The 12,242-nt window shown below is 43.6% G+C and overlaps 1 protein-coding gene across 1 annotated transcript; it reads left to right on the top strand.

The window, feature by feature from the left end:
* Positions 1–1,713: 1,713 nt before the first annotated feature.
* amotl2b (angiomotin like 2b) lies at positions 1,714–9,189 on the top strand. The gene is made up of 11 exons (XM_005912801.3): positions 1,714–1,914; positions 2,346–3,116; positions 3,565–3,733; positions 5,094–5,238; positions 5,337–5,426; positions 6,073–6,368; positions 6,457–6,632; positions 6,761–6,862; positions 6,986–7,182; positions 7,298–7,429; positions 7,839–9,189. Exons 2-11 carry the CDS (start codon positions 2,431–2,433, stop codon positions 7,922–7,924), a joined length of 2,079 nt encoding a protein of 692 aa, XP_005912863.1. The 5' UTR covers positions 1,714–1,914; positions 2,346–2,430; the 3' UTR covers positions 7,925–9,189.
* Positions 9,190–12,242: the final 3,053 nt, after the last annotated feature.

The following is a 12,242-nucleotide window of genomic DNA, read 5'->3' as shown; positions in this document are numbered from 1 at the left end:
GTTCAAGGTTGGGGCTGTCACAGGGAGAAAAGTGGTGCTTACCATGGACAGGTTACCAATCTGTCACAGACCTAACAAATAGAGACAGACACCTATAGTTGCCAGTTAACCTAACCTTATGCACATCTTTGAACTGTGCAGTATACAGAGTAAGCCCACATGCAAACATCACACAGAAAGGCCCAGGCTGGATCAGAACCCAGGACCTTTGTGCAGTGATTGCAGCAACAATGGTAACCACTGCACCACCACCGCAGTGTCTCGCTTAAATAAAAACTTTGAGCCTGGCATGGCTGTTGGCTGGTCTGAGTATTTCAGGAACTAGTGATCTACTGGGATTTCCCCCCACAACCATCTCTAAGGTTTACACGGAATGGTCTGAAAAAGAGAACATATCCAGTGAGCAGCACGTCTCTGCGTGAAAATGCCTTGTTGACCCAACAGGTAAAACAGTGATTCAAACAATCATTAGCTTACAACCAAGAAATGTAGAAGAGCATCTCTGAACTCACAGCACGGCAAACCTTAAAGTAGATGGGCTACAGCAGCAGAAGACCACACTGGGTGCCCATCTACTGATGACCTCTTCCAGCAGCACAGTGCACCATGTCACAAAGCTCAAATCATCGCAAACGTGTTTCTTGAACATGACAGTGACTTCACTGTACTCAAATGGCCTCCACAATCAGTAGATCTCAATCGTTTGGGATTCATTGGAACCCAAGATTCACATCAAATGTGCATCAACATGGACCAAAATATCTCAGGAATGTTTCCAGCACCTTGTTGAATCTGTGCCACGTAGAATTAAAGCAGCTCTCACCGCAAGCAAGGGTTCGATCACATGCTATCAAGGTGTAACTCATGAAGTTCATATAACTTTTGTGCTTCCACTCAGACGATGTCTTCAGGCCTTGCTTATTTCAGCAAAACAAAGCCAAATGACACTGAGGATGTTTTCCAACATGGCTCCCTAATAAAACAGCCTGGCCTGACAGGAATCTGGGTCTGACACCCATTGAGAACATCTGGCATATTATGAAGTGAAAAAAATAAAAATGCAATCAAGTCAGAGTGGTTACAGTTCATTTTCAAAACTAGAGCTCTGTGGAATTCCCGAATGCTTAAAAGGTGCTGTTAAATAATTAGGTGATATAATAAAGTGGCAAACATACATGCATACTCTGAAGTGCTACTGGCATCAAATTCAGCTTGACAACAAATTTAACATAAAAAGCAATAACAAGTCTCAATTTAAACAATTCAAATGATTTCTTTTTACTATTTTAAATAGACCATCCCAGCTGTTTTCAGAAGCAGAGTTGCACATGCATCACCAACGATTACAAGAAACATAAAATTATTATAATTATAGATTTCTATACGTTCAGGTGGCCTTCTGAGTATGTGCGTTAATTATGCATGCTGTTAATGGTGCAGTACATGCAGTGCAGTATGTTTTTAATTGAACTAAAGTGAATGATTCGCATACTTTTGCATCACTGAAGGAGTTTATCACTTCATAACTGCTGCTGTTTATCAAGTAACTCACAGTTTAGTGAAACAAAATGCTCATTCCTTTCCTATACTTCTCTTCCTTTCCTCGTTGGTAATAATAAAGCGCACTGCAGCTTCCCTCCTCCCTCCTCCCGTGTGGTTTTTACGCTTTTGATCCCCGAGGGACCTCGCGTTTTGCATTCCTGGCATTCCGACCTCAGTCCCTCCTCGGTTACTTATTATCGCCGCTTGCTCTCTCCACAATCATTTCACAGCAAGAGAGGATCGCGGCAACACGTTCAAGGGGGGAAATGAGACACGTTTAACTTAAAAAAAAAAAAAAGCTGATGCCAATAGTGGAACTATTTTTACTTCGAAGTCGAGGATAACGTTGGGTTATGATGAGAGCGTGAGCTGGTAAGAAGAGCGTCTTTTCCCCCCTTTCTTTCTGTTTTCTCCTGAGCGCCAGAGTCGCTACAGTAAAACTTCTCGTTGAATCTTTGGGAATTGTGTTTTAATTTAAAGTTACTTACAATGTATTAAAGAGGAAAGTAGAGCTGTGGAGTGTTTTACGTGGTGGTTTTGTGCGCTTTTGCTCCACCGTGAGAGTGGAAGTTTTGGCGCATGCACTTTTTGCCTGCAGTGATAAAATATGTCCACATCTCCACTTTGTCGCTGTTGGTAACATAGACTCATTGTCACACTGTTTTCTAATAAATAAACACATTTAATAACTTTGTGTTTAAAGTGTTGCTGTTATTGTGAAAGCCTGCCTCAGCTTTATTACCGTCTGACCTCACTGCCACCTCAGACTGATCCTACTTTACTCTCTCCCCCCTTTGTTCCAGGTTCACAGCTGGTTTTTTTTTTATATTTTCACTGAGGAAAAAGTCAACTGATTCAAAGAGATAATCACTAAGTTCACAAAGCAGTATGTCGTCCACCGAGGAGTCGTCTGGCAACGTCCTGCATCGGCTCATCCAGGAGCAGCTCCGCTACGGAAACCCCACAGACACCCGTACCTTATTAGCCATCCAGCAGCAGGCCCTGCGGGGAGGCAGTGGAAGCAACAGTGGACCCAGCAGTGGGGGCGACATGAGCAGTAGCCCACAATCTTCTTTGGAGAGTCTTACCCAGGAGGATCCTCTCTACCCTCAGCTCTCTGCGAGGCAGGAACCGCAGGGCCAGGAGCACCAGGGAGACTACCATCACTCAGAAAGTGGCTACCAGCTGCATGGGGAGAAGCTGCCAACCTATGAGCAAGCCAAGGCTCAGTCTCAGTACATGGCTTGGCAGCTCCATGAGGGAAAGCTTCTGCATGAAGGGGTCTTCCACGAAGAGGCTGATCTGATGGCGCTAAAGTGCAGCCATGTGCGGTCTCTCAGCGAGCATCACATGCAGATATCTCTGGAGAGGAAAGACGCAGCGGCTAAAGCAGAAGCCATAAAGATGACCTCTCACAGCTACCCTGAGCTTCCTTACTACAGCCCACAATGCTACCAGGGCCTGGGGCCAAACATGAACAAATGCAACCCACCCCCAGAGTACTCAGCCCCCATCCAGGGCCAAGGATTTATCCCTCACCAGGTCCAGGAGCCAGTGCAGCCTCAGCAGCACAGGTACCAGACGGAGTTTAAGCAACTTTAACATTACATCATGCACTCCGGTGTAAATTTTCTCACAAGAGCCCGCCCAGTGGCACCATTGTGTTTCACATGCGTAAACACATACTTTTAGTGTGAGTCACACCGCAGTCTGAATACTTATTCATATTTCCTCTTTGAAATCCGCACCGGAGAACAAGTCCAGCCCTGTAGGTATTTGTAATGTTTGGCATGCTGCTAAAGGAGAGTTTTGCATACTTGCGTTGCCTAGGATAGTTTGAGTACGTTCCACATACAGGCTTTTAGATTCTTTACTGGAGCCGGCTGGCCTGCCTGTGTATAAATTCATACACAGTGATACGTTAGATGTCATGCTATATAAAAAAGCTCTTTCTCATATTTATATTCTATTATAAGTGTGATTCAGCTAGAGTGTCCTCTAATGTATGCGGGTATCTCTTAGGTATGTCCAGTCTGGTCAGCCAGCAGAACCCCCCTGCTACGGCACATTCAACAGCCTGCCACCTGCTGGCTTGGAGGAGCCCAACCAGGTGGAGCTGCTGCTGATGGAGAACGAGAGGCTGAGACAAGAACTGGAGGCTCACAGGGAGAAGAGCGGCCGTATTCAAAAGGTGAGAAGAACAGAAAAGCTTCATCTCTCACTGGTCCACAATTGAGATAAACTAGAATATTTTACAAGTACTTAAAAAAAAGATTTCTCTCAATATCTTTAATTTTTAAATACATTCAACTCAAAGGAAAGGATTACCACACCATTAAGTCATGAAAATCCCAAAGGAATTTGGAGAGCATCCAGACAACACCCTCCATCTGAGCCACCTGTCTATGAAACACAAGCCCAGTTAACAGTTGCTTCCCTGATATCCAACCCCAGGCACACTCCCTCATCAGGGCAGACAGATGAGATCAGCAGCTGCTTCCTTCCACACCACAGAGACACAAACAGAGGTCACAGCCTGCTACTGTGTTTACACACTCCTTTCATTGTGTAGCTAACCTAGTGGAGGTCAAAAAGTGTGCGTGTATGTGTGTGCGCGTGCGGAGACCATAGATTTTCAGTCTAATCTGGGGCTTGTCACACAGCAGCCAGTTGGGTTTCGACCCCCACACTTTTAATGAGTGCTTGGGTGGGGGTCTACAGCAGTCAAGTGGCGGGCTGCCCTTAAAAAGTGAAAGGTCTTTTTTGTTTTCGTACCCAGCACCACTTTTTCCATGTTCTCCCTTTTAAAACAGTGCTACGTTTACAGCCATGTTTTTGCTTTTTGTGACTGAGTGTCAGACCAAACCGGCTCCTAAAACGAGATATTTACTCGTTCAACGTGGTAGAAACCATTTCGGTGACATTTGATATCTCAGCCAATTTATGCTTTAAAAAAATCCCTTTTGCTCTCTGCTGGAGTTATGTCACATGGCCCTTGCCTTGTCTCAACCTTAAAGAATGATAATTGCCAGGGTTGGAAAGTTTTCTCCGTCAGGCCGCAGCCCTGGGTAAACATGCCTGTGTGACTGCCGTAATGGTGGGTGTCTCTTTGCCGTTTTCCGCAAGCCAGGCACAGGCATGCACACCTTCCCTCCGCTGGCAGCCTTCCCAGTTCTGTATATGTGTGTGGGTTGAGAGAGAGAGCCTGTGTGTGTGTGTGTATGTGCATGCTCCTGTGTGCTCACACACCTGGAACTGAAGCTATCAGCCCTCAGGAATGTAGATATAAATCAGTCGCAAAGGGAGTGGTGCGGGCTTAAATTCCTTCTCAGTATTACACCACACACATGTTCACACACACAGAGTGTGCTTTATTCACATACATTCATGTGAACCCATATATGTATCTGTGTGCTATAACAGCATGAATCAACATTCCAGCTCCTCTTCAGCATGTCAAGTAGGTTAACCCAAAATTCCTTCTCTTCTCCTTTCTTCCTCTTTTCCAACCCTCCTATATCTTCCCCCTCCCCCTCGTCCTTCCATTGCAGTTGGAGCAGGAGATCCAGCGTATTTCAGAGGCCTATGAGACACTGAGGGAGGCCAGCAATAAGAGAGAGAACTTGGAACAGACACTGAGGAGGAGGCTTGTGGCTGAAGCCAGGAGGCTGCAGGATTTCAACAGAGACCTTAGAGGTACTGACACCAAACTGCAGTATTCAGTGACACCAGCTTCAGCAGGTCCAAGGTTTTTTTTAAATTAGTCTAATTGATTACACTTTGCTGCATCACAGAAAACCTGGAAAATGCTAGGACCCATGTTGCAAAAGAAGTCAAGGCAGCCGACCATAACCAGAACATCATGGCAAAGCTGCTTGAACAAAGTAAGTATGTCGTTTCGTTGGGCTAGTTTCCTCTCCACTCCTCCTCCTTTTCATCCTCTAGAATCGGTATGCTTGATTGGACTGGATTGTAGCGTACCATGGGCCCCCTTCTGTTGCTAAGGGCATCATTTCATGCAGGAATTTCACTTACATAACTTCAGCTTATTTGGTAAGAAGGCTTCATAATAGGGAATTCAATCCATGCACCTCCTTGCAAAAGGAAATAAAGCCCTTCTAAATCACAGAGCAGCAGTGCAAGTGGTAGAAATGAAGTCCGCCCACCACCTCCTTCACCACCACCTGTGTGTGAGTTTGATTTTCAAGCGGGGTTGTGGTGTTTGCATGGCCTTGATGAGGAATTCTCTGTGCTATGTGGGTCAAAGGGATAGGGCAGATTTCTCCCCCTTCCTGCTCTCAGCATTCCGGGAGTGCTTCACTAAATGAAGAACACTGGCCACCATGTAAAAACTCGGATACTTATTCGGTTTTAGGAGGGATAATTGCGGATTAGCTTTCCGTACTTTTTCAGAAAAGACTTGAGAAAAGTTTGGAAAAAAAACTTTCACTTCCATTCTGTCCAACACACTTTGACTCTAATCCTGTAATGCTCTTCATCTGACCGTGTTTACTTTTTCTTTTGATTCAGATGAGGAGCAGAATGTCGAGCGGGAGCGCATGGAGAGGGAGCTGCAGCGGCTGCGAGCCGCAGCTGAGGAGCAGAACCTCAGGGCCAAACGACTCGAGGAGGCCCTGGAGGCGGCTCGAGGACGAGGTCGCCAGCTCGAGGAGGAGCTGAGGAGGAAGAGGGCGTATGTAGAAAAGGTGGAGAGGCTTCAGAGCGCGCTGGCTCAGCTCCAGTCCACCTGTGAGAAGAGGGAGAGCCTGGAGATGAAGCTGAGGACACGACTAGAGCAGGAGCTGAGGAGTCTGAGGGCACAACAGGTAGAGCCTTTGTTCTTGGTCATATATGACGGCAGTTTTTTGTTTGTTTTTTAGGATCTATCTCAAATACTTTATCTCTTTATCACAGAGGCAGTCACAGCCCCCTGGAATGACCATGAACTCACTCCAAGAGCGCCTGCGGGAGCGTGAGGAGCGAATCCTTGCCCTTGAAGCCGATGTGGTGCGCTGGGAGCAGAAGTATCTGGAAGAGAGCACCATGAGGCAGTTTGCCATGGAGGTGGCTGCAACTGCCGCTGCCCAGAGGTAAAGACGGATGTAGCTTGGTGTCTCATTCTCCTTCTGATGAATGCTGGGAATTCATGTGTACAAATGCTCAGTTTAGCTCATTCAAGCTTGAATTAAGCCCAGGAAATGTTCTTTTTCTGTTCCAGGGACACCACAATCATTAACCACTCGCCCTGCCACTCCTCCAACAACAGCTTCAACGAGGACCTGCCAGTCGCCGACCACAGGAACCAGGAGATGGAGAACAGGTGCATACCTACTATTTATCAAGCCCCTTTTTGATTTCAAACAAGCCTTCAGGATTTGCCTCTTTTTTTTCATCCACTGTTTGGTTACCAGCTTTCTGACATGTTTTTTCTGCTCTGCATCAGGATCCGTGCCCTTTATGCTCAGATTTTGGAAAAAGATGCCGTGATCAAAATCCTCAACCAGCGGCTGCACCAGGACCAGGGTCGAAAGGACGAGCAAAGTCCACCTGAAAACCTCCTGAATGCAGCGGGGGCAACCCTCCGATCTGCCTCCTCCACTCCCTCCATCAGCCCCACAAAGAGCAACACTAAGACACGAGGTGAGGAGCACTAATTTGCCATTTTTGATCCAAAGACATACATTTTTGTCTACCGCTGAAAGGTTTGAAATAAAAAGGTACACATGCTGACATCTTCTGTGACGCTTTCTCGTAGGTAAGAGTCTTTCAGATGATCAGACTTTGCCCAGTCGTCAGCTCTCTCCTCAGTCTGAACCTGGGACGCTAGAAAGGCAGGCGGAGGGAACCAAAACCAAAGAGGCAGCCAGTACAACTAAGCTCAACAGTGGTAAGCACCTTATCATGTATGAACGATGGGTCAGTAAGCCAAAAAAAAGCAGCAATCCTGCACAAATGTATACCCCAGTACAGCTGTACACATAAAAGGCATTTTTGGCCTCGACTTCATGAAGTGCATATTGATTAACCATGCTGTGGAATAACCAACCAGTCAGATACCATGTGTGTAGGCCATGGTTCATAATGTGGGCCCTGTGGAATGTGCACAGTTAGGAAATAATGTAGTTTTGTTGACTGAGCACGCTCAGTAGAGTGGCCTGTTTGACTGTGGAAAACGTCTGTTAACCTTTAGCCACAGCTAACTGAAATGCATCAAGGACTTTTCTTTCTGCTGGTCTTAGCCTTAAAACACTTAAATAATTATCCATGTCTTCTTTGTTTGTTTTCTTTTTCTCCAGTCAAGGCAGCGCCTAAGAAGTTGCTATTAAACCCCTTCAGGGGCCTGGATGAGCTGGATTCGGAGGCAGTGGAAATCTTCATTTAAAGAACTGAGAGGGAGATTTTGAATGGGGATGCGGAAAAGAAAAAAGAAGCTATTTCTGAGTATCTGTGAAGAGGTGCAAGACTGGAACTAAATACTGGAGGCAGGAATGTTACCAAAAGAAAGGAGAAAAAAAAAAAGGACTGTTTTCACATTTTAGAGACAGAGCTGTGCTCCGACTCACTTTCTCTCACTCGGCTGGACAGCTGCAGGCAGTCTGCCTGGTGGAGTGAGAAAAGATGAATCTTCTGAGGTACTTGGACAGTATTTTGGATTGTAACATGGCAACGTGTTCTCAGAGAGTGTATGCCAAAATATTTATAAATAAATATATATAAATATAAATGCTGCTTTCCCACCCTGTATAATCCCTATTATTTCTCTTCCCAAACCAATGAATTAAAAAGCTACATATTTATCTTATCTGGTTTCCACATTCCCCAAATATTAACTTAAGCCTCAAGCTCTTCTAGATAAACATTTAGTAAGAGGTTATCTTTATGATCCACCCCTTCTCTTGAAGTTTAAAACAAATGAACAAAAAAAAGTGAATTTAATTCCGATCAGATAGATATTATCTTTACGTAAGACTCCCCGTTATTAATTAATTTAAGCTGATAACACTGCTGATTTTAGCGCTCCTGCTCTTCGCACATCTTGAGTCTCGGGTAGCTGGTTCTACAGAGCTTCAGAGGTGCATGAACAGGGAGCTGTATAATATATAAATGCATATACTGACACAGACCTGGTGTTGCAAGCTTGTAATTTTGGGAGGATGCAGCATCACGGTGTTTCATCTTCTCTTTGTTTCTCATGCTCTTTATCTTTTTTTTTTTTCTCATAGTATGTTTGCATGTGTGGTTACAGTTTGAGAGTGTTTGCCCTGATGTGGTGATCCAGCTGGTTTGGTCGCCATTTAGGGGCAAAAGTTGAAAATGCTGTGTTGTTGTTTTTCTTTTTGTTTACTGTGAGCTTTGAACTAACAAACAGGTTAATTATTATTATTATTATTATTGTTATTATATATTTTCTACAGATGTTTGTTATTTTAGATACGATAGTGCTTTGAGCGGGACGCCAAAGAGTTTTATGTATGTATGTTTGTTGTAAGTTATGTGCCGACAATCACGGTCTTGTCAAGCTGTACACAACCAACCGAGTGTTGACTTCAAACAGACATTTCTGTGAACTCGAAACAATATGAAGGTTTAATACAGTTGAATTGATGCAACATTTCATAAAGCAATAAAATATTCTAATATAATTTACCAGCTGTCTGACTTGTTTATCATTTCATTTATTGGCTGAACGATAAATACCGAGGAAGCTCCGTTAGCGCTTTTCTGTTTTCTGATGAGTCTCCTCTCCGTTGTTACGCCATCTCCTCATTCCTGCACCGTCGTTCCATCGCAGAGAAGAGTGCTCTTCATTAATGAATACCAGAGCTGAATTCTTTTGGGTTCAACTTTCTCGGGTGGCCAGCTCTCTTGTTCTCCTCTTGCCACGGAGAGCATGCTTGGCATAGATTACATTCTCATTAGGACGCGTAACCTTATACATGACAAAGGCAGGTTTCTCCCAGATTAGCTGCTAATGTCATTTGAAAATTCTTGTGCACCTTTGCTAACGTGCATCACATTCCTGCACGCTTTCAATGCCTCAGCTATACCTCACGCCCAGAAGTGTTTATGAGCTATTTCAGGACAGGCCACTGGACATGAAGATGAGAGAAAGGAGAGGTCTGTTATATGGTGTCTATTTCCAAATAGGTCACGCGCATATGTGAACACACACAGACCCGCGCAAACGAGCCACAAGTATCGACTTGTACCAGTTTGGGGCGGCTGGAGCTCAGACATTGGGTTTTCACAGTGCGCCAGAACAATGAGAGTGACAGCGACAAGGACAATGAATGTTATGGTGTCATCAGTGTCCTTTCATATGTTTCAGCGGTCACCCTGCATGGTTTGGTTTGTTAAAACTAAAACACATCATCACAGTTCTAGTAGATGCCTACTTTATTCACCTAGTGATCCTGAGTGGTTCCTACTTCGCTTTCACATACAGAATACTGTTCAAAGGTTTCGTGCACATGAGAGCTCAAGGTTCTTTCTTTTATATCTGCCTTCATCGGGAAATACAATGACAGAAGCATCTCTTTGGTCCTGAATTCATTCTGCAGCTTGATGCACACAGCCAAAGCCAGCGTTATCTTCAGAGATGAGAAGAGCAAGGAATCGTGTAACAAATGGCATGACCCACACAGAGCCCTGATCTCAGCATCCCTGAGTCAGTGTGAGATTACAATAAGAAACATTGGATAGCCTTAAAGGACTGTTTTGAGTTCACAGAGAGGGTTGGAGCAACTTTGCTGCCAGCTTTGAAAAACAAGTCCACAAGTTGCCCATTTAAAGTTGAAGGATAGTTAAACCCCCCAAAATCATTTAGTTTTGCAGTTTACTTCACTAATAGTATTCTTAAACTCTTAAATTGCCAGTGCCCATCATATCTTAAACACCTCACAGTTCCACATTATCCCACTTTGGTCTCGAATGGCAGTCATGGCAACCCTTATAAAGCTTGTGTAAAGGTATTCTACCTTTACACAAGCTTTATAAGGGTTGGTTGATGAGTTGATCTAATCAGCATCATAAACCTTAAACACATTGATATCAAAAAGTTTCACATTGACACATGCTATGCTTCCAGACAGCACACTGAGCACATGTGAACATTGTTCATTTTGTATGTAAAGCTTTATATTTGGCAATGTATTTTAAAATTTTTGTGTCCATTACTTTAAAAAAACATAGCCTTTTGAAACCGTCCATCCATCCATCTTCATCCGCTTTATCCGAGGCCGGGTCGCGGGGGCAGCAGCCTAAGCAAACCGTCCGATTCTTTAGATATACTCTGTAAATTGACCATGAACACCACAGCCTGCTCCGTTTCAGTCCAGCAACATTCATCACTGGAGCCCCCATTAATCTGTACCACACTGACTTTAATGCAACCTTTGAATAATCCAAAATTACTATCTGTTTTATAAGATGTTTCACAAAAGTGCAATTCCACAACACATCCTGTAAATATCAAATATGTGGGGAAAAAAGGTAACTGAATTAGGAAGTTACACATAAAATTAATTACAATTTTTATTTGATAAAGTTTCACTCGCTGAATAGTGACTGCAACTTTATTTACATTTGCACCACGAACCCTTCACAGAGAAAAGAAAACAAAAGGATGTGTTGGGTGTAAGAAGCTGTGGGATCAGATCATTCGGGCTTGTGGTTGCTCAGTTTTCCAAAAGTAGAATGGGAGGCAGAGTCTTTAGCTATCAGGCTGTTTTCCTGTGGAAGCAGCGCCCACTTTAGATTCAGAAGACAGACACTGTCTTTACTTAAAGCTTTCCTTTGTTACAGTTATTGTTGGATGAGAAAACCCTGAAACATCCTTTAGTTATCCTACTGGGAACTTCCCATGATACACTGTGTGTTTCTTCTCCGCTCACCTCTCTTTATTCCCATTGTGTTTACACACCACTAGTGCATGGCTTTAAAATGTGTACTCTCTTACTAATCTTTTGTATAGTATTGTATTTATAAAATAAAGCAGCGCCATTGTGGATTGCGGAAGCATTCATAAAGGCTGGACGGTATTGGTTTGGGTTAAACAAGAACATGTTTTTTGTTTGTAGTCCTTGGATGGCTTATTTTTAGAAATGAATGCCTCCAGATCAGCTTTAAAAAAAAAATCAAAGTGCAATAGCCAAGATAGTTTCCAACATGAGATGATGTTTTCCTTTAAGACAAACAGGCCTGACTTGGTTTAAAAAAATGCAACTGTATCCTTAACGGAGAGCTTGACGGTGCACAGGTTACTTTTTAAGAATACTCAATCTTAAAAGGTTTACAAGCTTATAAAAGAAAAACTGAGGGAATAACCAGACATTCTTTCAACTTTACACCTAAAGATTTTTAACAGAAAGACTAAAGTACAATCTGTGGAACTAATTATTTTCAGTTGTTTAAGTTTTTTAAGACCCATGAACTATGAGGAAATGTAAGACTTTGGAATTTAAGAGTGCATGTCAAATATGTGTAGCTAAAATACAATCTTATATAACTATATCCTAACCAATACCCCCAAACAAACTAGTATTAAACTCGAACGCAGCTGAGCAGCTGAAGTCAGGGCATATCCTGCAGTAGTGGGTTTAATGAGTGGATGAGGAACATGTAAAAACACCTAAGCAAGCCTGGACTTGGACGGAGAGGATATGAGCTGGTGAGATAGCACAGATGCTTTTGACAGAGAT

This window comes from Haplochromis burtoni, unplaced genomic scaffold (genome assembly GCF_018398535.1).
Source record: "Haplochromis burtoni strain Fernald_Lab_line unplaced genomic scaffold, NCSU_Asbu1 Contig_3, whole genome shotgun sequence".
In the NCBI taxonomy this organism is placed as follows: Eukaryota; Metazoa; Chordata; class Actinopteri; order Cichliformes; family Cichlidae; genus Haplochromis; species Haplochromis burtoni.
Note: the sequence above shows the minus strand (reverse complement) of the source record. Positions and strands in the feature narration are given on the sequence as shown.